The sequence below is a fragment of the Anabrus simplex genome, chromosome 2 (genome assembly GCF_040414725.1).
Source record: "Anabrus simplex isolate iqAnaSimp1 chromosome 2, ASM4041472v1, whole genome shotgun sequence".
NCBI lineage: Eukaryota > Metazoa > Arthropoda > Insecta > Orthoptera > Tettigoniidae > Anabrus > Anabrus simplex.
Genome location: NC_090266.1, coordinates 423,338,657 through 423,364,824, shown reverse-complemented (window position 1 = coordinate 423,364,824; position 26,168 = coordinate 423,338,657). Strand labels below are relative to the sequence as shown.

The window sequence follows — 26,168 nt, the reverse complement described above, 5'->3', positions numbered from 1 at the left end:
TGTTAGTCAAATGGCATAGGTTATATAAGACTTACCTCTCGTTGCGGCATGTGGTGTGTGGTGTATTGTTGTGTGCCTCATACTAATGGTATATCCTATGAATAATAACTGGTTTTTAGGAAAGGTTATTCCAGTGAAGGTCAAAATGTAGGATTCCAGCAAGATCAATCAATCAATACTGATCTGCATTTAGGGAAGTCGCCCAGGTGGCAGATTCCCTACCTGTTGTTTTCTTAGCTTTTTCCTAAATGATTTCAAAGAAATTGGAAATTTATTGAACGTCTCCCTTGGTAAGTTATTCCAATCCCTAACTCCCCTTCCTATAAATGAATATTTGTCCCAGTTTGTCCTGTTGAATTCCAACTTTATCTTCATATTGTGATCTTTCCTACTTTTATAAACGCCACTCAAACTTATTCGTCTACTAATGTCATTCCACGCCATCTCTCCGCTGACAGCTCGGAACATACTACTTACATGTAATAAATATCATTTTTGGTCCGTATTGATGATATTTGATTGAAATAATAACAGTAAGTTATTTATTAGACCACCTAATCAATACAAAGTCTAGTCTTCGATGATTTACATAAATTTGTTAACTAATAGTGGTACATGTTTCGCCTTCCCTGAAGGCATCATCAGCCACAGTCTTAACCTTAAATTCAAAATAAGCGTCTAAATAACATGTAATAATGAAATGAATTTTAAAATCTTGGGGAGATTTGAAGTAAAATAACATTAAAAATAACAATGATGGTTTAAAAATACAATGTGATGAGATATAAAAGTGGAAGTATTAACAAAATTAACATTAGAAGGCTGCTAAAATAAGTGCAATGGATAAAACAACAGATTGTTATACAACAAGTAGTAAGATTGCATAAAAATAAAGTTCATAGTCTGGCGGTTATAATTAGACGATGGCGAAAAATCGTATATAATCAAAGTAAAGAAGAGAGAATAAAAGTCAAAGGTTGGTCAAGAGATCCGAAGTTAATCATAATCTTGAAGATAAAAGATGAAAGTCAGAGGCATATGGTGAAGTTGTAGAACACATTGAGGATATGAAGTTGTAGAATAGAAGTTGAAGAACAGTTTCAAATAGGATCTCTATGGACCATCTCCAAATTTGAAGTAATGCTCAAATGTTGCAAGTTGTTTGTTTGTAGATATTCTAGTTGAAAAGGCATATAATAGTGGAATCTGTAAAAGGAAGCAAGAAACGTAGAGTTAATTGTGTGAAAAGATATTTGAAAATATTGAAGTAGAATCGTGTGCACTTACCATTTGACGGTGACAAAGATAGCTTGTAACGTTATAAGTTAGAAGTATTTGCAACAGTAGACTTCTTGCTACATGTGTTATAGCTGAAGGTTTGTGTTGAAGGGGGACCTGTTTTTACAGATTCCACTATTATATGCCTTTTCAACTAGAATATCTACAAACTCACAACTTGCAACATTTGAGCATTACTTCAAATTTGGAGATGGTCCATAGAGATCCTATTTGAAACTGTTCTTCAACTTCTGTTCTACAACATATCCTCAACGTGTTCTACAACTTCACCATATGCCTCTGACTTTCGTCTTTTATCTTCAAGATTATGATTAACTTCGGATCTCTTGACCAACCTTTGACTTTTATTCTCTCTTCTTTACTTTGATTATATACGATTTTTCGCCATCGTCTAATTATAACCGCCAGACTATGAACTTTATTTTTATGCAATCTTACTACTTGTTGTATAACAATCTGTTGTTTTATCCATTGCACTTATTTTAGCAGCCTTCTAATGTTAATTTTGTTAATACTTCCACTTTTATATCTCATCACATTCTATTTTTAAACCATCATTGTTATTTTTAATGTTATTTTACTTCAAATCTCCTCAAGATTTTAAAATTTATTTCATTATTACATGTTATTTAGATGCTTATTTTTAATTTAAGGTTAAGACTATGGCTGATGATGCCTTCAGGGAAGGCAAAACATGTACCACTATTAGTTAACAAATTTATGTAAATCATCCAAGACTACACTTTGTATTGATTAGGTGGTCTAATAAATAACTTACTGTTATTATTTCAATCACATACCACTTAGTCGAGCAGCTCTTCTTCTTTCCCTCAATTCTTCCCAACCCAAACTTTGCAACATTTTTGTAACGCTACTCTTTTGTCGGAAATCACCCAGAACAAATCGAGCTGCTTTTCTTTGGATTTTTTCCAGTTCTTGAATCAGGTAATCCTGGTGAGGGTCCCATACACTGGAACCATACTCTAGTTGGGGTCTTACCAGAGACTTATATGCCCTCTCCTTTACATCCTTACTATAACCCCTAAACACCAACATAACAATGTGCAGAGATCTGTACCCTTTATTTACAATCCCATTTATGTGATTACCCCAATGAAGGTCTTTCCTTATATTAACAACTAGATACTTACAATGATCCCCAAAAGGAACTTTCACCCCATCAACGCAGTAATTAAAACTGAGAGGACTTTTTCTATTTGTGAAACTCACAACCTGACTTTTAACCCCGTTTATCAACATACCATTGCCTGCTGTCCATCTCACAACATTATCGAGGTCACGTTGCAGTTGTTCAGAATCTTGTAAGTTATTTATTACTCTGTACAGAATAACATCATCCGCAAAAAGCCTTACCTCCGATTCCACTCCTTTACTCATATCATTTATATATATAAGAAAACATAAAGGTCCGATAATACTGCCTTGAGGAATTCCCCTCTTAATTATTACAGGGTCAGATAAAGCTTCACCTACTCTTATTCTCTGAGATCTATTTTCTAGAAATATAGCAACCCATTCAGTCACTCTTTTGTCTAGTCCATTTACACTCATTTTTGCCAGTAGTCTCCCATGATCCACCCTATCAAATGCTTTAGACAGGTCAATCGCGATACAGTCCATTTGACCTCCAGAATCCATGATATCTGCTATATCTTGCCGGAATCCTACAAGTTGAGCTTCAGTGGAATAACCTTTCCTAAAACCGAACTGCCTTCTATCGAACCAGTTATTAATTTCACAAACATGTCTAATATAATCAGAAAGAATGCCTTCCCAAAGCTTATATAGATATCTTAAATTCGGAAAGTCAAATGGACTGTAAAGTGATTTACCTATCTAAGGCATTCGGAAGGGTAGATCATGGAACACTACTGGCAAAATGAGTGCAATTGGACTGCACAAAAGAGTGACTGAATTGGTGGCTATATTTTTAGAGAACAGAACCCAAGGAATTAGAGTAGGTGGAGCATTAGCTGATCCTATAATCATTAAGAGGGGAATTCCTCAAGGCAGTATTATTAGACATTTATGTTTTCATATATATATAAATTACAGGAATAAAGAAGCGGTTTTATGTATGATGATATAATGTATAGAGTAATAAATAAGTTACAAGATTGTGAGCAACTGCAAAAAGACCTCGACAACGTTGTGTGAGGGACAGCAGACAACGGTATGATGATAAACAGGGTTAAAAGTAAGAAAGTCAGGTTGTGAGTTTCACTAGTAGGTAAAGTTCTTTATGGGGATCCACAGTAAGTACTTAGGTGTCAATATAAGGATAGATCTTCATTGCAGTAATCACACAAACAGGATTGTAAATAAAGGGTACAGCAATCAGCAATCAAGACAGTTTTTTTCTTTTGCTAGTGGCTTTGCGTCGCACCAACACAGATGGGTCTTATGGCGACGATGGGTTAGGAAAGGCCTACGAGTTGGAAGGAAGCGGCTGTGGCCTTAATTAAGCTACAGCCTGGTGCGAAAATGGGAAAACCATGGAAAACCATCTTCAGGGCTGCCGACAGATTCAAACCCACTATCTCCTGGATGCAAGCTCACAACTGATTTTGTGTTGTTAGAAGATCACATTGCTACAACACTACATTAAAAGGGACATGTTTCCCTTGGTTTCAAGCATCCTCAGCCTTTGTAATTTATCTGTCATTGTTAATTTGCTTATAACTAATTTCTACTTAATTATGATTCTAAAAACTAAGTGGTAAAATACATAAACATAGGCATTTGTAAACACAATGGACAGTTTAACAATTTAGATGACAGTGCTAAAATTGGGATATTAGTTATTTCAAATAACATTGACGTCCAAAACACAGTAACATCTTCACAATAATGAGATTTGGCTAAAATTCTCAAGTTCTTTGTTTTTTTTTAAAAACAATTATTAGTTGACTTATTGTATTAAAATTTGAGTTGTAAATTCCATTAAAACTCAATAGTGTCTAAAGCTTAAAATCTTAAATGCATTGGAAATATTCTGCTTCATGTGTTGATTTGAGGCATTCTTCTGTAATCTATTAGTTGTTTCCTCGAACTAGTCTTGATTTTACTAGCAGATTTTACATTGGAAGTAGACTGTTTTTATGAGAGCTTAGTCAAAAGGGACGTCAATCCGAGAATCTTGAGGTGTTGATATGTTTTCTTTTTACAATATTTAAATGATGGTGCGTCACTTTGACTGCTAATACAATGCCTTGTGGTACTTGTTACATTACGGTTATAAGCAAATTAACAATGCCAGGTCTTAACCTTGAGATAAATTACAAAGGCTGAGGATGTTTGAAACCAAGTGAAACATGTCCCTTTTAATGTAGTGTTGTAGCAATGTGAACTTCTAACAACACAAAATCAATTGTATTGAAAAGGTGGAATAGAAAAATAAAAAATACACATTTGTATGCAAATTATAGCAAATTTCAATACGGGTCTAAACATGAGATTAGTTACATGTAATGCAAGCTCACAGTCGCGCGCCCCTAACCACACGGCCAAGTCGCCTGGTAATCAAGACAGTTATGTGGAATGCAGCTGAGGAGAGCACTAACCAAGTGCTGTTAGTGCAGTACCTGAACTGACAGAACAGTGCAGCTGAGTGATGAGGGACAACATACGAAGACCGCTCTGAGTTTGCAAACTCTGTACCATACACAGACGTGTGAAACTGTATTGCATGCGCAAAAACTGAGAAGTTGCAGCTGGTATAGTTGTACAGTCATATGATTGTGAACTGCCATAGGGTCCAAGTGAGAGTTTCAGAACTGTGTGTAGCGTAACTGTTTCAGGATGTAAGAGTCAGTGCAAATAACTTGTGTAACTGAAAAGAAAAAAAAGAGAGAGAGAGAGATGTCTACCTATTCAATACTTTTTAAATATATTAATTTATTTTGACATCACCAACACTCAAGTCTTTTCTGATGACTTTAATCCATACTCCATAGAAAGTGATGTTCTGGGGATGTTTCAGACATAAGGGTCCAGAACATAAAGTCCCCGTTAAAGGAATGATGAACAGCACCCAGTACACAGTGCAGGAGCTACAAAAACTTTCTCCAGATGGTAAAGGTGCCTTTCAACAAGATATTGCACCATGTCACTCAACCAAAAAGGTGAACAAATTCTTTGCTGATAATAACATTAAGTGCTCCCACTGAAAACCTATCAGCCATTTGTAACAGGAGAATGGTAAAAATAGATATATCAACAAGTGAACATCTGTTCCCTTAACATGCAAAATTGATGGAATCCATGCCAAAACATAACAGTGCTGTTCAGGCTCTATTCTTACAAAGATTTCCATGTACTGTGCGATGTTCAGGCTCAGGAGTTGGATACTGTACCCATAACACGATTGTTGAAGTAAAATAATGAAACAACAGATTCACTATAGTATACTTTTGCACAGTAAGATAGGCCCACCACGTGCATGATTACAGAACACATAGTATGGATAGTCATTAATGGTATCATGGAAATTCATCAAAGGGAAAGGTAACATAACAGGTATCTGTGATAAATCTGTCTTTCCAAAATATCTCAGAAGAGCTGAAGCATGAATCCCCCCACCAAAATAATATGACATACACAATCAGTGCGACTCCTGAGACAGGCACTATAAAAAGGTGAGGTAGGAAGGAGGAACATGGATAGAACAGCGTACGCAAGCATACAGAGTTAAAGAGTGGACCGTTTTAAGTTTTTCCTATCATCCTTTCTCAGTTCAATATGGACAAAAATGAAATTCCTAGGTTTAAATGAAATTCCTAGGTTTAAATGAGTTAAAGAGCCACGAGAATTTCAGAGGGATATCAAAGGGGACAAATCGAACAAGAACTAAATTTTACTAGTTCAACAAATTGCAACCAAATAAAACACTCAACAGAGACAAGCCAAAGTGGCCATGAAATATCTCCACTAATGAGTGAAATACAGGCCTGGAGAAGTAAGTAAATAAGGAGTCATTTAAGGACAATGCAAAGATTAAATTAAACTAACTCACAATCACCGAGTGAGAAACAGGGTGTTAGCAAGCAGCAATTTCTCATAGGTGTATCTTTCTTTTGTTTATTCCTTGTATTTTTTGTTTTTCTTTTGTAAGATTGGTATTATGGTGTGTAGTTTGTTTTATGTGCATTATTATTTAATAGTGGTGTAACAACAAGTGGGAAGCTTTGTATAAGTTGTAACTTATAAGTTGAAACGTGTTTTTAAGTTATATTGATAATTATGATAATTGTTTTATTACTGACGAACAGTAACTTCCAAGGACAGTTAATTCACGCAACTAACAGGTTATGGGTCCAGGAGTACGTGAAAGGAAAACTGGAGAAGTTATAAACAGTGAAATAAGTTACAAGTAGAACATACAGTAAAAGAACTTGGTGCGGCATAGACATTCTTTGTAGTTGAATATGGATGACGAAAAATTACAAGATTTCCAATTTTCGATGGGAAAGACTATGACGAGTGGAAATACTGAATGGAAACATTTCTAGAGGAAAAGGACTTGGTGCAACATGTACAAACACCCCTTGAAGAACTACTGAAACTCTTTGAAGTCAGAAAAGAAAAGGAAGTAAAAACAGTCGAGATGTGGTAAACTGACAAAGTGCAAACGCTTTGTGGTACAGTGCCTAGCCAAATCCAACTGCCAATGAGATATGGACATGTTTAGAAACGAAGTATGAGAAGATGCCAGTTACCCGAATGACTCTGAAGAAGAAGCTGGAGAATATGAAATTTAAGCCTAGTTCAGAAACATTTGATGATTTCTGCATGAAGTATGACTCTCTCATTCTTGATCTGGCCAGGATTGGGGACAAAATGGATAATGAAGGAAATGTTTGTCATTTTCTAATGACAATGCCAGATGAGTATGACAACGGTGTGTCTGCACCAGAAACTCTGGCGTCAGAAAATTTGACAATGGATTTTTGCTGAATTTGAATTAGTGAAGAAGCCAAGAGGAAAACAGAAGCAGAGTCAATTACCAGAAGTTTCAGTGGCGTTCAAAGGAGCTCAACACCACCGAGGGTCTCCGCAATGGGCAAACAACTCCCAACAAAGGCATCCGGGTCAAGGACAAGGGCAAGAAAAGAAGAAAAGGTTCCAGTTTTCCTGTAATAACTGCAAATTGATTGGACATGAGTTTTCGGAATGCTGGCGACCAGGAGGAGGCAAGTATCGGGGTCCACAGCAAGCAGACAGTGGTAGTGCAAACAGTGTGTCCCAGGTGTGTTTTAAAAGTGATGGTCATGGTGACAGTGAAATCCCAGCATACAGCTTTGTAGGTGCCGTAGAAGGAGAAAGTCTTGCCGCAACAGCTGATTGTTTAGGTTCATGGAATTTGGATAGTGGAGTGTCGGATCATCTTGTTAAGTCTGATATGCCTGTAACTAACAAAAGAAAATTGTCGGAGTCTGTTTGAATCTGAATAGCTAAATCAGAAATGTTTTTGTTTTCTAAGGAAATTGGTAATGTAATTGTAATTGGAACCACCTATGTGAATGGTGAGGTTAGGAAGATAGAGATTAAGGATGATTTTTTTAATTAACAATTTGGATTCTAACTTGATTTCACTTTCAACATTGGAACAGAAAGAGTTTAAGGTAGTAGTGGAGAAGGGTGAATGTAGAATTCAAAAGGGGAATGACTTGGTGGGAAATTGTATAAACTGAACTTGGTTTTCGAAGATCCCATTGAGGCGAGTGCTTATATTGCACAAGGTGATCGTGGCCTTTGGCACAGGAGAATGTGTCATATAGGAGGTGATGGGCTAAAAAGTAAGTGTGGCTGTAGATGGGTGTCGGGATATCAAGAGCCTTGACAAGGTCATGTGTGATATTTGTGTCGAAGGTAAGCAGACGTCTTCCTCACACAAGGATCAGGGAGAGGGCTCACAGACCGTTGGAGAGAATGCATAGTGATGTGTGTGGGCAAATCTCGCCTGTTGCCTACAATGGAATTAAATATATATTGACCTTAATTGATGATTACACCCATGTACGGTTTAAAAGGAAAGAGTGAGGTTGCTGGATATATTAAAAATGATAAAGCAATGGCAAGTAGTGAATTTTCAAAAAAAAATCTGTCAATTTAGATGTGATAATGGGACAGAGTATGTAAATGATTAAGTAAAGCCATTTTTTAAGGAAAAGGGTATTCAGTTTGAGTTAAATGTGTCACATACACCATCACTTGATGGGGTCTCAGAGTGCATGAACCGGTCAATACTTGACAAAACCAGATGCATGCTGCTGGGGTCAAACCTAAAGAAAACATTTTGGATAAAGGCAGCCACGATTGCAGTATAGTTGATTAACAGGAGACTAACAAAAGCTTTGGAGGATGGTAAGACACCTTCTGAGCTGTGGTACGGGTATTGCCCCAACGTCAGCAAGCTGAGGGTTTTTGGTTGTGTAGCCTATGCTCACAAACATAAGCCAGAGATCAAAGGAAAGTTTAATGCTCGAGGTAAAAAATGTGTGCTGCTTGATTTTTGTACAAATGGGTATAGACTTTGGAGCTTAGAAGATAGGAAGGTCATTGTAGTTTGTGATGTTACCTTTGATGAAAACAGGAACAAGTTTTCAGGAGAAGGGGAAGGAGTATGGGAAAAGAGAAGGCTCAATCTTCAGGAAAGATACCAAAAGAAGGGAATGTAGAAAGGTCAGACATAGGAGGAGAAACTGATAATGAGGATTCTATGGAAGAAAGTTTTAATAATAAAGTGGAAGATCAGATAAGAATTGGAGGATTAAGTAGGAGTGATAGAATAAGGAAAAATAACAGCCCAGTTATTTGAGAGATTTTATATAACTTCAGTTGCTCAGGCAGAAAATTATCAACAGTTTTTAAGTGGATAAGATGAGGAAAGAGAGATGCATGCATTCTTCATGACCGTTTCAACCGAGGCTAGAAATGATACTGAAAGTAATAGCTGGAACACTTGGGAAAAAGAAAGTCTGTATCTTGCTCTGAATGCTATTTCTTATTGTGAAGGTATACCTCAATCCTATGAAGAGGTACAGGGCATGAATGACCAGTTACACTGGTATGAGGCAGTAAATGAGGAAATACAGACAATGAACAAAAATCATACATGGGATCTGGTAGAATTACCGAAAGGTCAAAAGGCAATTACGAGTAAATGGGTGTTCTCACTAAAGAATAATGCTGATGGTACTGTGGATTGTTATAAAGCTAGGTTAGTTATAAAAGGAAAGGGCTTGATTATTCTGAGACATACACACCAGTTGCAAGGCTAGCTACACTCAGAATATGATCGTGTATAATAAATGCTAAGCAGTACTTTGCTCGTCAACTTGATGTAAAGAATGGCTTTTTAAATGAAGTCTTAAAGAAACCATTTATATGCATCCACCAAAAGGAATGAAGGTCAAGGAAGGTCTGTATTGTAAACTTAACAAGACATTGTATGGGCTAAAGCAAGCACCCAAGGAGTAGAATGCTAGGTTAAAAGCATTTGTGAAATCCCTTGGTTTTGTGCAATGTCAGACTGATAGATGTATGTAAGAGTGGAAGGAGATGTTGTTGTATATTTGCTATTGTATGTGGATGATTTTACAATTACAAGTAACATGCTTGAGGTGTTAATGGATGTGAAGCAAAAGTTGATGAGAGAATTTGAAATGAGAGATCTAGGAGAGCTAAGTTACTTTTTGGGAATTAAAATAGAGTGCAGGGGAAACATGATGTTTATATCTCAGAAACAGTATTTGCAAAAGGTAAACAGTACATTTGGGGTGCAGTCAGCAAACCTTAAACAAACCCCTTAGAAGTACAGCCTATCAGAGAGTTAGATACCTCACAACCTAATGTAATAAGAATTAAACCCTATTATGAACTTGTTAGAGCATTAATGTATGCTTGCCTGACCACAAGGCCTGACTTGTGTGCAGCAGTAAATTTTTACAGTCAGTACCAACAATGTGCAACTAAAGTTCAATACTGAAGTACGTTATTGCCTGCAGCGACTGGCGATCCGATCTTTAAAATGATAACCAGCTGAATGCCTCAACTATACAGAAGTGCAAATCCAACTAGAGTCTTTAAATGACAATATTGAGAAATATGGTATGAAAGACAGTGTGAAGAAAAGCAAAACAGTTGTGATGACAGGAATAGAAAGAGAAGGAGAAGGAATCATTAGTATCAGGGGACCAAACTCTGTGGTTGTTGAATACTTCAAATATTCGGGAAGTGAAATACTGCAAGATGTAAGATGGATAAGGAGATCAGCAGAAGAGTACTATAAGTGGAAAATATGTTCTACCAGAATGTAAGGAACCTGGTGTAGAACAGAGAAGTTCCTATGAAATATAAAGAGATGTCTATAAGCCCTTATATGAACGTATGCATCAGAGACTTGGACTTTGACATCGAGAAATGAGAGTAAAATTCAGGCCAGTGAAATGGAGTTCCTGAGGAGTATGGTAGGGAAGACAAGGAGACAGAGTAAGAAATGTTGAGGTTAGAAAAGAGATATGGGTAGAAAAATTGAGTGATAGGATGGAGAAGAATAAATTGAGATGGTTTTGATGTGTTATGAGGATGGAGGAGGGAAGGATACCAAAACAAGTGTTCGAGGCTAAGATACAAGGAAAGATGGCAAAGAGGGAGGCCTAGAGCAAGATGGATGGACTCTGTCAAGAACAGTATAAGAAAAAGAAGACTGGACTGGAATCCAATTACTGAAGAGGAGTGGTGGAAGAAGAGGCAACAGTGCAGAAGCGCAATAAATGCCCTGACCTGGCAAGAGCTGGACAAGGTGAAATGAAATTATTGAATTTTTAGTACTGACAGACAGTCTATACGAAAAATACGTATGTTTTTACAGAACAACTGTTGTAGTTCTTTAGAATTACCCCCAATGAATTAGAAAAGGCTAAGAATAAGAATCCAAAATGTTCAAAATGCCCATGTCTGTATGTTCTCTCAATCCACCACCCTACAGCCTACTTAATTCTAGATTATACTGATTGAAAGTATGTTTATAACACTTCAATTTCTACTCACTTGTGAAAAGAAATACAATATCCCTTCTGATAACGATCGGTACAATTACAAGCAGCTCCACATGTAAGGCCTAAGTAAGTCTACTCTCCTTTAATATTGCCAATCAATTTAACTATAACCTCCTGGTTACTCACTGAAAATACCTGTTAATATATTATCAATCTATTACATAAATGATGTCAGCAGTGAGGAAATGAATGTGAGAGAGCTCCGTAAACCATCTAGCAGATCAGCAAGTTTAACTACCATTGTGTGCACTTGAATAAGTTATATTATTAAATAACACTCAGTGATTGGTTACTATCATTCATAATGTCCCTAATGTCTGTGAACAAGCGGATTTCTTCAAAAAAAAGCTTAATGATATGCAAGCTTGCTAAAAAAAGGCAATGCGTGCCGCAAAGAACAGTGCTACCAACCCCGGCGATGTTTCCCTAGAAGTACTTGCCCTGGAGTTCCAGTCTTTCAGAGCTTCTGTCACCGAGGAGTTCAGAGAGATGAAGTGCGAACTTACTGCAATGCAAAACCAGATCTCCAAACATGGTGACATAACTGACGAAGTAGAAGTGTACAGCATGAGAAACTACCTATTACTCCACGTGCAAGCAGAGGCTCCAAACGAGGACATCTAAAATAAAGTGTTCGGTGTTGTGTAATCTCATCTAGGAATAAACTTGACATTGGACAATTTAGATCATTGTCACAAGATTGGAAACCCAAAGAGAACCACAGCTGAGATAGTGATGGGAAGGAAAAGGTCTATCATAATAAACTTCGCGCTATATCACGAATGTGACTGTAACTGGCGCGTAAATAAATCACTTAACACTAGAACGGCAGAGTATCCGACATTCCTGGAACAGTGATAAGGGGTCATTTTGACCCATCATAAGAAATGCTTGGAAATGTTCAAAATAGAATACAAAACATGTATTTTCTTTGACTGGGTTTCCAAAACTTTATTTTACACATAAGGACATGACATTAGTGTATGGGCCTTTTATATTACTGATGGACACATGAATAATCACAAACAATTGCACCATGTTTCTGTTTCTCTAAGGAGTTTTCACAAAATTAACCAATTGAACAACTTTACTTAGTCGTCCACATTGCAACAATTATACATTTTCAGTAATTCTTTAGGCAAATTAAAAACAGGCTAAACACATTTTGCACACAGAACTTCTACTTTTCGTGCACATTTTCCGCACACTGCTTTGAGGCACTTGCTGCAGGCATCACTAGACTTGTTGCCTTTACACAGACCAACTTGGCACTTCTTCCGCTTTTTAGATGGACATGGTCCCACAGCCTCCTCCTCTTGTTGTTGTTGTTGCTGCCCTTGCTTGTCCCGCCTTGTTAGTTCACTTGCCAGCTGGAGGATGAACTTCCTACCCGTTACTTGCTTGTACATGCCCCAAGCATTGATAGCTGTTAGGTCCAGGATATTGTAAAAGACATGCATTGGCCACCTCTTGCATGCACCCTTGGTGGTATACTTACGGGGCATTTGGTCGACCACTCGGGCTTGTTCATCATAAATTGGTTAAATCTGCACCTGGTTTTGCTGGGAAGTAATTATTCATCGACTGTAATATTTTCACTTGGGCGGTAACAATGAAGGCAATTTTCCACAAATTTGTCCCAGATTTCAGTTACAAGTGCGAACCTGAGCTGGCAGGCGCTCAGCTCAGGTTGATTTCTCGTCAAAACGGAGGAATCTGAGAAGCTCTCGAAATCTATCTCTTGACATTGTGTCCTTCAGGAATTACTGTCGACAAGAATGCAGCCACAGTTCATCCACAGACACACCTTTTGAACACAGGACACTGTGGGTATACATGATGGCAATCACAGCCTCCAACTCACGAGCGACACGGTCCAGTCCGTGAAGTTCTTTCTGAGCATTTGATTCTGTGCGTCCTTTCATTAGACGAAGCATAGATTCAGAGAGGAGACGAAAGGCACTAATGGCAGAGTCGTAAACTCGGTGGTAAGAATATGTTGTGGGACCTCCCCGCTCCTTCAGGACGTTCGCTGAAGCTCGCCTTCCAGATGAAGAGTTTGAATCCCAGACCTCCCACTCTGCTCCATCTCGGGCAACCATCTTCAGTGATGAAACACCTAACCGAGACTGAGACATTAGGGGCGAGTTCTGAGATAGATTAGCATTTTGAACTTCCCCTGCAGGTAATTCATCCTCTGTCTTGTTGTGACCTTTGTCCTCACTTATCTCTCTTGTCTCAAGCAAAAAATCACCATCTGAATTGGATAATTCACCTTCAGGCTCAACGTCTGAATTTTTTAGCATACGAGACACCTTGTCAGCAGAATGACGATCGTAGCACGACATGCCTGTAAGAAGAACACTTTCTAAATGATGAGATGAATACAATAATCTCGCTAACTAGAGCACTCCATCTGACAGTCATAATGTTATTTGCTTCATGTCCCACTGACTACTCTTTTACAGTTTTCGGAGACGCCGAGGTGCCAGAATTTTGTCTCGCAAGTTCTTTTACCTGCCAGTAAATCTACACACACACGAGGCTGACGTATTTGAGCACCTTCAAATACCACCGGACTGAGCCAGGATCGAACCTGCCAAGTTGTGGTCAGGAGGCCAGCGCTTCAACCGTCTGAGCCACTCAGCCTGGTTCATCTGACAGTAAGAGCAACACAATACTAATAATAATGTCCAGATACACACTGTTGTCTGACAATGCAAACTGCTGTAATAAGGAATACTGTACAAGTGTCAAAATGACCCCTCCCGCTGTCCAGGGTATGCCATATCAGAAAACAATGAGAATGTAAATATTTTGCTGGGTGCGATACATCACTGTAAACGAGATGAAAAATGATGAAAAGTCAAGATATTTGAAGAGAAATGATTCAAGAGTGTAAACGTTATTAAAGAAAAAATTGAAGGTGGGTGTCATTTTGACCCCTTCCGCTGTTCTAGTGTTAAGGGATCAGGTATCTGATAACAGAATTGCTTACAGCAGCGAGAAAAGACATACTAAACACCTCAAGTGACCACTTCGGTCAGAAAACTGTATGGACACAGGATGGACGAATAATTTCCAAGTGACCACATGAGTTGACCTTAACAGTGTTATTCAAGAGGTGAAAGAGTGAAGTGAAGTAATGACAATGGAGAGAGAGAGAGCGTGCAAGTGTGTGTGTGTATTTGTTTCTTTGTTTTGTTGGTAGCAGTTCTCAGGAAATAACAGAGGTAAGATTATTCTATTGTATTTGTCACCATACCAAAGCTGAAATAACTTGTTCCACTGAAAGTGATGACCATCACCCCATGTTTCCTCTGCTTCCCCATCCAATTCACCCCTGAGACAGCTTCCTGCATTCCTTTCCTCAGCTGAAGACCACGCCTCACAGGTTTCCCCACCACCACCACCACCACCACCACCTACTGGGCTACTAGCTCGTAAATCCATTGAGAAAATATGTGTGAATCTGCTTACCTGCTTGTTCGATGTTCATATCAACACTCTACTTTACAATAGAAAAGTTTTTATTATGTCCTCCTGTTCAATACATGTATACATCTTTTGATGGAGTGATTTTTAATCAAACATGTTTCGGCTCATTTTGAGCCATCTTCAGTGATTAATTATTAAAAGCTACATGAACTGACATTGAAAGAGTATCATTAAAACCAATGAGAAAGAATATATAAAATCCAAGTGAAACATGATGATAATTCTAAAACAAAACAAGGTTGTGGCAAGGTTGGAAACCTCTGTCTAAAAGTTTTGTATACCACTCTAAAACGAGGACAAAATCATAAATTAAAATTTACAAACAGTCTATCATCAATAAGTCACATGTTCATGTAGTCTGGTGGGCAACAGAAGCTAATGTATAAGAGAGACAAATGCCGGGTACAGCATTGTGTGACTCGAAATAGTGGAAACCATCAATATCATATGAAGTCCAATCTGTAATGGAAAGAGGGTAAATGAATGAATGTAAAAAAGCTAAAGTTGATAGACAAGGGATAAAAATGAAAAGAAAACTTGTGACTCACTTATTAAATAACTGCCCTCTCAAACAGCCTGACCTTGTTGGTTTAGAGGCCTCGCTTCCACTAGTTGTGTTTGTGGCTGACTCAGCTGTGTTTGTATGGTTGGAAGAAGGAGTGGAGGGAGTGAGGGAGGGAGGCACTAAGCAGGTGGGGAAGGGGAGGGGGAGGGGCAGTGTTGAGTTGGAGAGCTGGAAGCAGGGTTCGTTCTTATTATAATATTGTTGGCAAATAAATGGAATGAACGTTTTGAGTAAAGTATTCTTTTTCTGTTAATCTCATTCAAATTGTGAGGGTTCCTAAATTGGTATATGTTGAGCATGCTAATTTGGGTGAAATGCTGACAACAGAAATGAGTTAGCTGGAAAATGTCTAATGTCCAATAATGGACCAACTATATTGGAATTATAAATTTACTCATTCGGGACAAATATTTCAGGTTCTTTATGGCAATCAACACCTATATCATCTGATGGCCAGCCAGACATCAATTTTTGAAAATGAGACAGTCCCTCATAGTGCTTTGGCACTGCTGGTGGCTCCAAGTAGCCTACGCAGTGGCCTAAAACGCATTAATATACGCCTGAATTTTTTCGGCCGGGTGGCCCTCACATATAAAAGCTAACTCAGTCGGCCCAATAAAACAAACAGGCAGACGCCTAGTTGGCAATCGCCTCCCCAACGACATGTACTCCTGCCTCATCACAGGCGTGGACACCGCCCTCCCTGCAAACGACATTATCTCCGAACTACGTAACACTGGCACCCCAGTCTACGATGTTTTCAGGCTCCTGGATCACTCCACTTTCGCACCATCGCCGCAGATTCTGGCCTATCTATGCAGTCAAGATGAAGGGGCAAGCCTTCTAGCCACCGGCACGATTATCAAGAGCAGACTCCACGAAGTGGTGCCCACCCCGGCGTATATACTAAAACAGCTCCTCGATAACCCTTCCACTATTTCCACCGTCAACGAACATCAGCCCCGAATAACCCAGCAGCCCTCACCACCTCCTACGTCCATTTTCTCCACAACTACTACTACCACCATCACTACTTCGGCCTATACTCCTTCCCATACTCCCACCATTATAACCACGTCCAGCCACCCTTCACCTCTAATGTCAACTTCCATCACTTCCCTAAATTCAACACCACCTAGTACCCAGCAACCCCTACCAGCCACACAGATGCAACCACCGCAGCACAGCCAGCCTCACAAGGAAACGCAGCCGCCGCAACACCAGCACCTCAGCAGCTTCTATCTCCGAGCTGTGTCATTTGAGGCATAGGCCCCGCCATCACAGAAAAGGACATGCAACAAGAACTCCAAACAGCAGGCGTCCCAGCCCGCCACGCGTACTGCATCTATAACATCTATAACGCCAACGGCCCAATGTTCATGGTGCGGCTACAACTCCCCTCTGAAGACGAAGTACATCACCTGATTACCACCGGCGTCCGAATCCACAGCCAGCACTACCGAGTTGAGCACTCTCGCTCACCACCCCATACCGTGCGTTTCCCTCCTAACAACTCTCATCGTCGCCCCCGGCCAACCTCTCCACCCACCCCACCCCCGCAAGCCGTTTACCTACCTGCTCCCCAAACCAGCCTCTTCCCACCCGATACTAGACCTACTTCGCCTTCTAGCCACCTCCATCGCCAATATTACAGCAACCCTCCACTTCCTCACATCACAACCCTACCCTAGTAGTCCCTACTAAACCTTCACACCGAACTGGCAAATTGTACCAGCGATATATGTATCTGTAACAACTCCATGTTAACTGTATGTACGTAATAATTCTCAATAAAAAGCACAAGACCAGAACTACACCCCTTAGCCAAGAGGCCACATCTCCACAACACCCTAATAAAATCTCCTCCTTTAGCCATCTGGTCTGTGGTCCAACAGCTCTATGCTCTGACCAGCCAACCGAGCAGAGGAGGGGTGGCCACGGCTCTACTGTGGCTCTACGCCTTTGCATTCGGGAGGCGGGACAGGGCCAGACCTCACGGCTGGCCCCAACCGCCGGCTGTATTAAGAATGGATGCCGGGACAGTTCCTAGTAAAGGCCACGGCTGCCAACCTCCTCACCTTCTCCGTGCATCTCCTTCACCGTAACAAATCTCCCGGCCTGAGAGACGGCATCACCGTCTAAGAGGCCCGCCTCCCCCTTCAGGGGAGGAATGAAAACATTTTAGTAGTAGCCTCCACGGTGTGCACTAGCCATGTATCTCGGTAGGTGTGCTATTTACCAACTAATGAGCCCAAATTAGCACAGTGGAGTGAAACGCTTGCAACCAGGAATGAGTTAGCTGGAAAATTGATAATGTCCAATAACAGACCAACTATACTGGTATTATAAATTTACTCATTCGGAACAAATACTTCAGGTTCCCCATGGGAATCAAACATCTATATCACAGATAGGTCTTATGGCGACGAGACAGGAAAGGGCTAGGAGTGGGAAGCAGCAAGCCTTAATCAAGGAACAGACCAAAAATTTGCTTGGTGTGAAAATAGGAAACCACAGAAAACCCTCTTCAGGGCTGCCGACAGTGGGGATTGAACCCACTATCTCCCGAATACTGGATACTGGCTGTAATTAAGCAACTGCAGCCACTGAGCTTGGTATTATAGATGCAATACTTCCAATCATCATGCACATATTTAATTACTGCATACACACAGGGATCTTTCTAACACTGTGCAAAGAAGCTCTAGTAATCCCCCTACCGAAGAAACCCTGGCCTACCGGGCGAGTTGGTCGTGCGCGTAGAGGCGCGCGGCTGTGAGCTTGCATCCGGGAGATAGTAGGTTCGAATCCCACTATCGGCAGCCCTGAAAATGGTTTTCCGTGGTTTCCCATTTTCATACCAGGCAAATGCTGGGGCTGTACCTTAATTAAGGCCACGGCCGCTTCCTTCCAACTCCTAGGCCTTTCCTATCCCATCGTCGCCATAAGACCTATCTGTGTCGGTGCGACGTAAAGCCCCTAGCAAAAAAAAAAAAAAAAAAAAAAAAAAAAAAAAAACCCTGGCCTAACCTACCACCTCATTATCGCCCCGTTTCAATTATTGAAAAATTGATTCACCGACAGCTGACGGAATATCTGAACAATTACAATCTTCTCAATCCTCTTCAGTCTGACTTTGAAAAACAAAACAGTACTCAAACAGCGTTACTGAAAATTGCAGATGATGCACGAAAAGCCATGGATCGATGACAAGTGACGATCCTTACCCTTCCTCATTTCAGTAGTGCTTTTGATACCGAAAACTTAGATATTCTTTAGGCAAAATTACAAGCCATGCACTCTAGTCAGATTGTCCTCGCATTCTTTTCTTCTTATCTCACAAACCGCAGACATTATGTTGTCATTAACGAGAGTAAATCTCAATGGAGTGTAAGAAAAACTGTAATCCATCAACGGCAGTGTCCTAGCCCCAACTCTTTTTAGTTTATATTTAAATGACATTACAAAACAATTTAAATTTTGCAAGTATCATCTGTATGCTAATGATCTCCAAATATACTATAATTCCCAAGTTGAAAACATTCATTTTGCAATAAAGCAAATTAATGATGATCTCAACAATTTAATGCAATATGCCGCCAAAAATTTTCTCGTTATTAATCTTAATAAAACACAAGCAATAATCATTAGACAAACTAGACTCATAACTAAACTCAAAAGCATCAAAATCCTCATCATAGAGCTAAGCTGTGTTAATATTACTTTTACAAACACAGTAAAATATAGGGATGGGACAAATGGTTACTTTCCAGCAGTGGTGTGTGGTGAACACTTTTGTTACCCAGGCTGCAATTTATTTTAAAAAGCAATCGCAGCCCCACCTCTCTCTCTCTAAAGCCAACACTATTATTTTTGTATTTTATAAACTCATTCAATAACTAAGTGGAAATATAATAAGCAAATCAGATAATAAATTCATCAACTAAATACTTACTTATTACAACTCACTTGAATAAGAATATTTTCAACTACATACTCGCACAACTTTCAATTAAATTATTATTATTTTAATCAAATATCATCAATTCGGATCAAGAATGATATTTATCACTTGTAATGTAAAGTTACGTGGGTTCGAATATCCATCAGGAAGTTGTAAAATTTAAGAAAAGAGATTTCCACTTCCGGAGGTGCATATGGCCCTGAAGTTCACTCAGCCTACACCAAAAATGAGTACCAGGTTAATTCCTGGGGGCAAAGGCGGCCGGGCATAGAGCTAACCACTCTACCCCTTCACGTGACGAGGTTAACAATGGTGGAAGCCTTTACCTTCCACTTCTCCAAGGGCCTTCACGGCCTGTACGGAGGTGACTTTGCTTTGCTTTTTAATGTAAAGTTACAAGGATGGCAGTCTAGACGATTGTCTGATATGGCCTTGTAATAATACTCAACATAGTCTAGCTGTGTAGATACTGCTACACGGCTGAAAGCATTGGGAAACTGCAGCCATTACTAACTCCCAAGGACATGCAGCTCTCTTTGTATGAATCGTGTACTGATGGTGGCTTCCTCCCGGGTAAAATCTTCCGAGGTAAAATAGTCCCCCATGCGGATCTCCGGGTGGGGACTGTACGAGAGGGAGCAATCATTGGGACATTCTGCGAGTCAGAGCGTGGAATGTTAGAATTTCGGATCGCTGTGGTAGGTTAGATAATCTGAAAAGGGAGATGGATAGACTAAAGTTAGATGTACACAAGAACCTTGTTTATCCGGCCCTCATTAGTCCGGATCTCCGGTTTATCCGCATAAAAAATAACAACATTTATTTATACTTGTACAGTATTTCTTTTACGGAGTCGATTCTTCTTGAATGTCTTTTCCGGCAAGGATAGTTAAGGATAGGAATTGGAAGTAAGTTGGCCGCGGTCTATCAAAGGTACCATCCCGACATTCGCCTGGAATTGAGAATGGGAAACTGTGGACTCTTCCGAAATCCTTGACACATTTGCACGCATTCCCGGATGCTCGGACGTAGATGTGAACGACGTAAATGACTGTAATTCAGGCTACGGCATAATGACAGATGAATAAATTGTTGCCTCTTGTTCCTCAGCAGGTAATGACAGGGGGTGATGGTGAATTCAAAAACGAAACCAGCAGTTCATCAGAAAAATATGGCTCATGGTGATGCAACAATGCAGCTGGACAAACTGATGGCCTATTTAGAATCCCAGACTGAACCAAAACGGCAGAACTGATGTTAGTAAAATGTCTTCGTGAACATGCTGCGCACAAACGCTATACAAATGTAAAACAGAAAAAGCTCACACATTATTTTAGTGCATAAAACGGAGACGTAAATGTAAGAAAAGTGTCCTTACATTTTTTTTGTGCAGTTGAAAAAAGGTATTACTGTACAACTCATGTTAATATGTTGTATAACATGTATTGCATTTGTTTTTTAGTTTTCTGGATTATCCGGATTTTAAATAATTCAGATCAGTTCCGGTCCCACTTAATCTGGATAAACAAGGTTTTTGTGTAATTGGTATAAGTGAAGTATGTAGGCAGGAAGAACACAATTTTTGGTCAAGCAACTACAGAATTATCAACACAAAATCAAATAGGGGAAATGAAGGAGTTGGTTTAATAATGAGTAAGAAAATAGGGCAACGGGTAAGCTACTACGACCATCATAGTGAAAGGATTACTGTTGTCAAGACAGACACCAAACCAATGCCTACCAAAATAGTGCAGGTCTACATGCCTACTAGTTCAGCAAATGATGAAGAAATCAAAAGAATATATGAAGATATAGAAGATTTAATACAATATGTAAAAGGCAACGGGAATATAATTGTGATGGTAGACTGAAATGCAGTGGTAGGCCAAGGAAGAGAACGTAATACAGTAGGAGAATTTGGACTGGGACAAAGGAATGAAAGAGGAAGTTGGCTGGTTGAATTCTGCACTGATCATAATTTAGTCCTTGCTATTACTTGGTTCAAACACCACAAGACCTGGAAACAATGAAAGGTATCAGATAGACTTCATTATCATTATGCAGAGATTCAGAAACCAGATGTTGGATTGCAAAAGTTTCCCCATGAGCAGACGTGGACTCTGATCACAACTTCTTGGTCTTGAAATGCCACCTGAAGTAAATGAAATTGAAGAAAGGAAGGAATGCAAGGAGATGGGATCGTGACAAGTTGAAAAACAAAAAAGTGTGAAGGACTGTTTCAAGGAGCATGTTGCACAAGGACTAAATGAAAAGGCTGAAGGAAACAACAGAGGAAGAATGGACAGTCGTGAAGAATTAGGTCTCTAGGGCTGCTGAAAAAATGATGGGAAGAAAGGAAAGATCACCTAAGAATCAATGGATAACTCAGGGGATACTAGACTGGGTTGATGAATGACGAAAGTAAAAGATTGAATAAAAAACCAGGGCAAAGAGAAACACAGGTGATTAAAGGATGAAGTGATTAGGAAGTGCAGCAGGAAAAATAAGGAAGAATGGCAGAATGAGAAGGGCTTTTTTTAAAAATTATTTTTGCTAGTTGCTTTACATCGCACCGACACAGATAGGCCTTATGGCGACGATGGGACAGGAAGTGCAAGGATGTTGAAAGTTGTATGGTCCTAGCAACGGTAGATGCTGCATACAGGAAAAACAAGGAAAATTTGGAGAAAGGAAAACTAGGTGTATGAATATTAAGAGCCCAGATGAAAAGCCAATTCTAGGGAAAGGAGACAAGGCAGGAAGATGGCAGGAACATATCCAACAGTTGTACCAAGGTAAGGATGTAGATAATATGGGCCTGGAACAAGAAGAGGCCGTTGATGCTGATGAAATTGGGGGATCCAATTTTAAGGTCAGCTTTGAGGGACCTAATTAGGAACAAGGCACATGGAATTGATGACATTACCTCTGAATTACTGACTGCCTTAGGAGAAACCAGCATGGCGAAGTTATTCCATTTAATGTGTAAGATGTATAAGACAGGAGAAATGCCATCCAATTCTCGGCAAAATGTTGTTATATACCTATTCCAAAGAAAGCCAGTGCTGACAAGTGTGAAAACTACCGCTCCATTAGTTTAGTATCTCGTGCCTGCAAGATTTTAACATGTATTATTTACAGAAGAATGGGAAGACTTGTTGAAATGAGTTGGGAGAAGATCAGTTTGGATTCAGAAGAAATGTAGGAACACGTGAAGCAATCCTGACTTTATGTCTAATCTTAGAGGATCAAATTAGAAGGACAAGCCCACATACATGGCGTTCGTAGATCTTGAAAAAGCATTTGATAATGTTGATTGGACCAAACTATTTGAGATTCTGAAGGTGATGAGGATCAGATACCGAGAACAAATAATTATCTACAATCTGTATAAAAATAAGTCTGCACATGATAGGAATCAAGGGCTTTGAAAAAGAACCAGCAATCCAGAAAGGAGTGAGGCAAGGTTGGAGTTTGCCCCCCCCACTACTTTCCAATGTTTATATAACATTAGGAACAAGGAGAGGAAATCAAAACCCTGAGATTTGCCGATGATATTGTTATTCTATCTGAGAATCCAGAAGGTCTGGAAAAATTGCTGAATAGTATGGGGAGAGTATTGGGTAAGGAGTATAAGATGAAAATAAATTAGTCCAAAACAAAAGTAATGGAGTGCAGTCGAACAAAGGCAGGTGATGCAGGAAATATTAAATTTGGAAATGAAGTCTTAAAGGAAGTAGATGAATATTGTTACTTCGGTAGTAAAATAACTAACGATGGCAGAAGTAAGGAGGACATAACATGCAGACTAGCATAAGCAAAGTAGGCCTTCCTTAAGAAAAGAAATTTGCTTACTTTGAACATTGATATAGGAATTAGAAATTATGTTTTTGAAGATTTTCACTGATTTTATCATCATAACTATCACATGTGTTTTAATTGTCTTGCCATTTTGTCAAATCTTTTAGCTGAAGATGTTCCATAAAAGGAACAAAACATGTCCTAGAGATTAAGCTGGATTATATCATGTAATTAATAAAACCATTATATAGAAATTGACAAGTATTGGAAGGTGGGAATCTTGATATAACTTAACCTTAGTTTACTGAGCCAATACGGGACAAAATACGAGATTTATAAGACAGCCGTAATCCGTGAATACTCTTCGTCTTTTTATGGCGGTGGGGGAGTGTGTCGAATAGTGGAGAGTCCCAGGCCGAAAACTATGCCCTTTTACTAATCTGTTTCCTAGGAGTACCCGATGAGTCGGAAAATCTCAGTTCACTACACTGGCGGCGGAAAAAATCTATCTGACATGGAGGCAAATTTTTCCTCCGGGCCAAAGGAGAAACCCCCTCTTCACTGATAATTTGGAAAAAAAATGAATGTAGAATTCAATAAAAGTGAAGAGGAAGAAGCTTTACTTGAGAAACGGCTCTTTTCAGGGTTAAATTTTGAGCTATTTAGTGAATTTTGGTGTTATAATTTGGAATAGGCCTAAATTGTAATTCTAGACCAGGTCATACTACTAGCAGTAGTAGTAGTAGTAGTAGTAGTAGTAGTAGTAGTAGTAGTAAGTGAGCCTCTGCCTTAGGCCTAAGTGTGCACGCTGCTCTTTCAAAACAGCGCATCAGAGTAGGGATCGAATAGCTGAAATACTATGATGAACCAGTGTGTTACGTACCAGCAATATCACAAATGTATGAACCAGAGGAATGGCATGCTAAAGAAGAAAGTTTTCTAACTCCCCAGGTATTTCCCGCCAATATTCAGTCAAGGTGTTATACTCAGTACGCAGCAGTAATCCCATCTATCGGAGTTGAGTGGTAGCATAAGAGAAAAAGAACATCACAACAAAAAATGGTCAATGTAATGTTACTGTTGATCATTGTTAGGCACTTTCGATATTGTAGGCCTTCACATTTAGTTTCCTTCCGACTCTGAAATACCACTCTTATCATAGTCGGTACGGTAAAACTGAATAAAACATACAGTAAATGATTGGAAATTGTATTCTCTATAACTTTTGTTATGTAATACCTTTTGATAGGGCCAATAACATAGGTATTTAAAAATTAAATTTTAGGCGCCTTTCCCCTAAACTACAATTTCATCCAGAGTGATTAAAATTGTTTATAGCTTAGACTGTAGTTTCTTATTCCCTGACTCTATATACCGATTTTCATTAAATTCTGTCAACCTATTTTCTCGTGGTTTGGCTTTGATATGGACTAAGCTACAAAAATACAAATTCATGAATGTCTCTGTTATCATAGCCGATATGGTAAAAATGTGTAAGACATTAAAATCAGAAATTTAATTCTATGTAACTTTAGTTATGTAGTAATTATCGATGGGACCACTAACAATATAAATATTTGAGAATTCAATTTTAGGCCTTCCCAAAAACTACCATTTCGCTCAACGTGAATAAAATGATTTATAGCCTACATTGCAGTGGTTCATCCCCCGACTTTACATACCGATTTTCATTCAATTCTTTTCAACCATTTCCTTGTGATACATACATACATACATTATCATTATAGACTGTTATGCCTTTCAGCGTTCAGTCTGCAAGCCTCTGAGAATTTACTAAACGTCGCCACAATCCTCGATTTGCAACTAGTGTTGTGGCCTCATTTAGTTCTATACCTCTTATCTTTAAATCGTTAGAAACCGAGTCTAACCATCGACGTCTTGGTCGCCCTCTACTTCTCTTACCCTCCATAACAGAGTCCATTATTCTCCTAGGTAACCTATCCTCCTCCATTCGCCTCACATGACCCCAAAGCCGGTTTATGCGTACAGCTTCATCCATCGAGCTCATTGCTAAATTACCCTTTATCTCCTCATTCCGAGTACCCTCCTGCCATTGTTCCCACCTGTTTGTACCAGCAATCATTCTTGCTACTTTCATGTCTGTTACTTACAACTTATGAATAAGATATCCTGAGTCCACCCAGCTTTCGGTCCCATAAAGCAAAGTTGGTCTGAAAACAGACCGATGTAAAGATAGTTTCGCCTGGGAGCTGACTTCCTTCTTACAGAATACAGTTGATCGCAACTGCGAGCTCACCGCGTTAGCTTTACTAAACCTTGATTCAATCTCACTTACTATATTACCATCCTGGGAGAACATACAACCTAAATACTTGAAATTATCCACCTGTTCTAGCTTTGTATCACCAATCTGACATTCAATTCTGTTGAATTTCTTACCTACTGACATCAATTTAGTCTTCGAGAGGCTAATTTTCATACCATACTCATTGCACCTATTTTCAAGTTCCAAGATATTACACTGCAGGCTTTCGGAACAGTCTGCCATTAAGACCAAGTCGTCAGCATAGGCCAAACTGCTTACTACATTTCCACCTAAGTGAATCCCTCCCTGCCATTTTATACCTTTCAGCAGATGATCCATGTAAACTACGAACAGCAAAGGTGAAAGATTACAGCCTTGTCTAACTCCTGTAAGTACCCTGAACCAAGAACTCATTCTACCATCAATTCTCACTGAAGCCGAATTGTCAACATAAATGCCTTTGATTGATTTTAATAATCTACCTTTAATTCCATAGTCCCCCAGTATAGTATACATACAGACAGAAATTACAGAAAAGTAAAAAGTGCATTTCCTTGTTCCTGTGGACATGACCGATACAGAAATACCATTCTTTTCAAATTCTGAGCATTGTACAGACAAAACTCTTATTTTATATATATATATATAGATTAAGTGTAAGAGAGGGCCGGG

General features: G+C 39.2%; 1 protein-coding gene across 3 annotated transcripts in view; it reads right to left on the bottom strand.

Annotated features, from left to right (window-relative positions):
* The window catches only part of LOC136862872 (ubiquitin-conjugating enzyme E2 T), a 267,498-nt gene that overhangs the window by 34,021 nt on the left and 207,309 nt on the right, over positions 1 to 26,168 (bottom strand). The window contains exon 5 of one of the 3 annotated variants that reach the window (XM_067139141.2): positions 15,103 to 15,338. The exons of the other annotated variants lie outside the window; for them this stretch is intronic. Within the exon in view, the coding sequence (XP_066995242.1) occupies positions 15,323 to 15,338 (16 nt within the window). The 3' untranslated portion in view covers positions 15,103 to 15,322. Of the gene's footprint in view, positions 1 to 15,102; positions 15,339 to 26,168 lie in introns of those variants that run through there. 3 annotated transcript variants of the gene reach the window in all.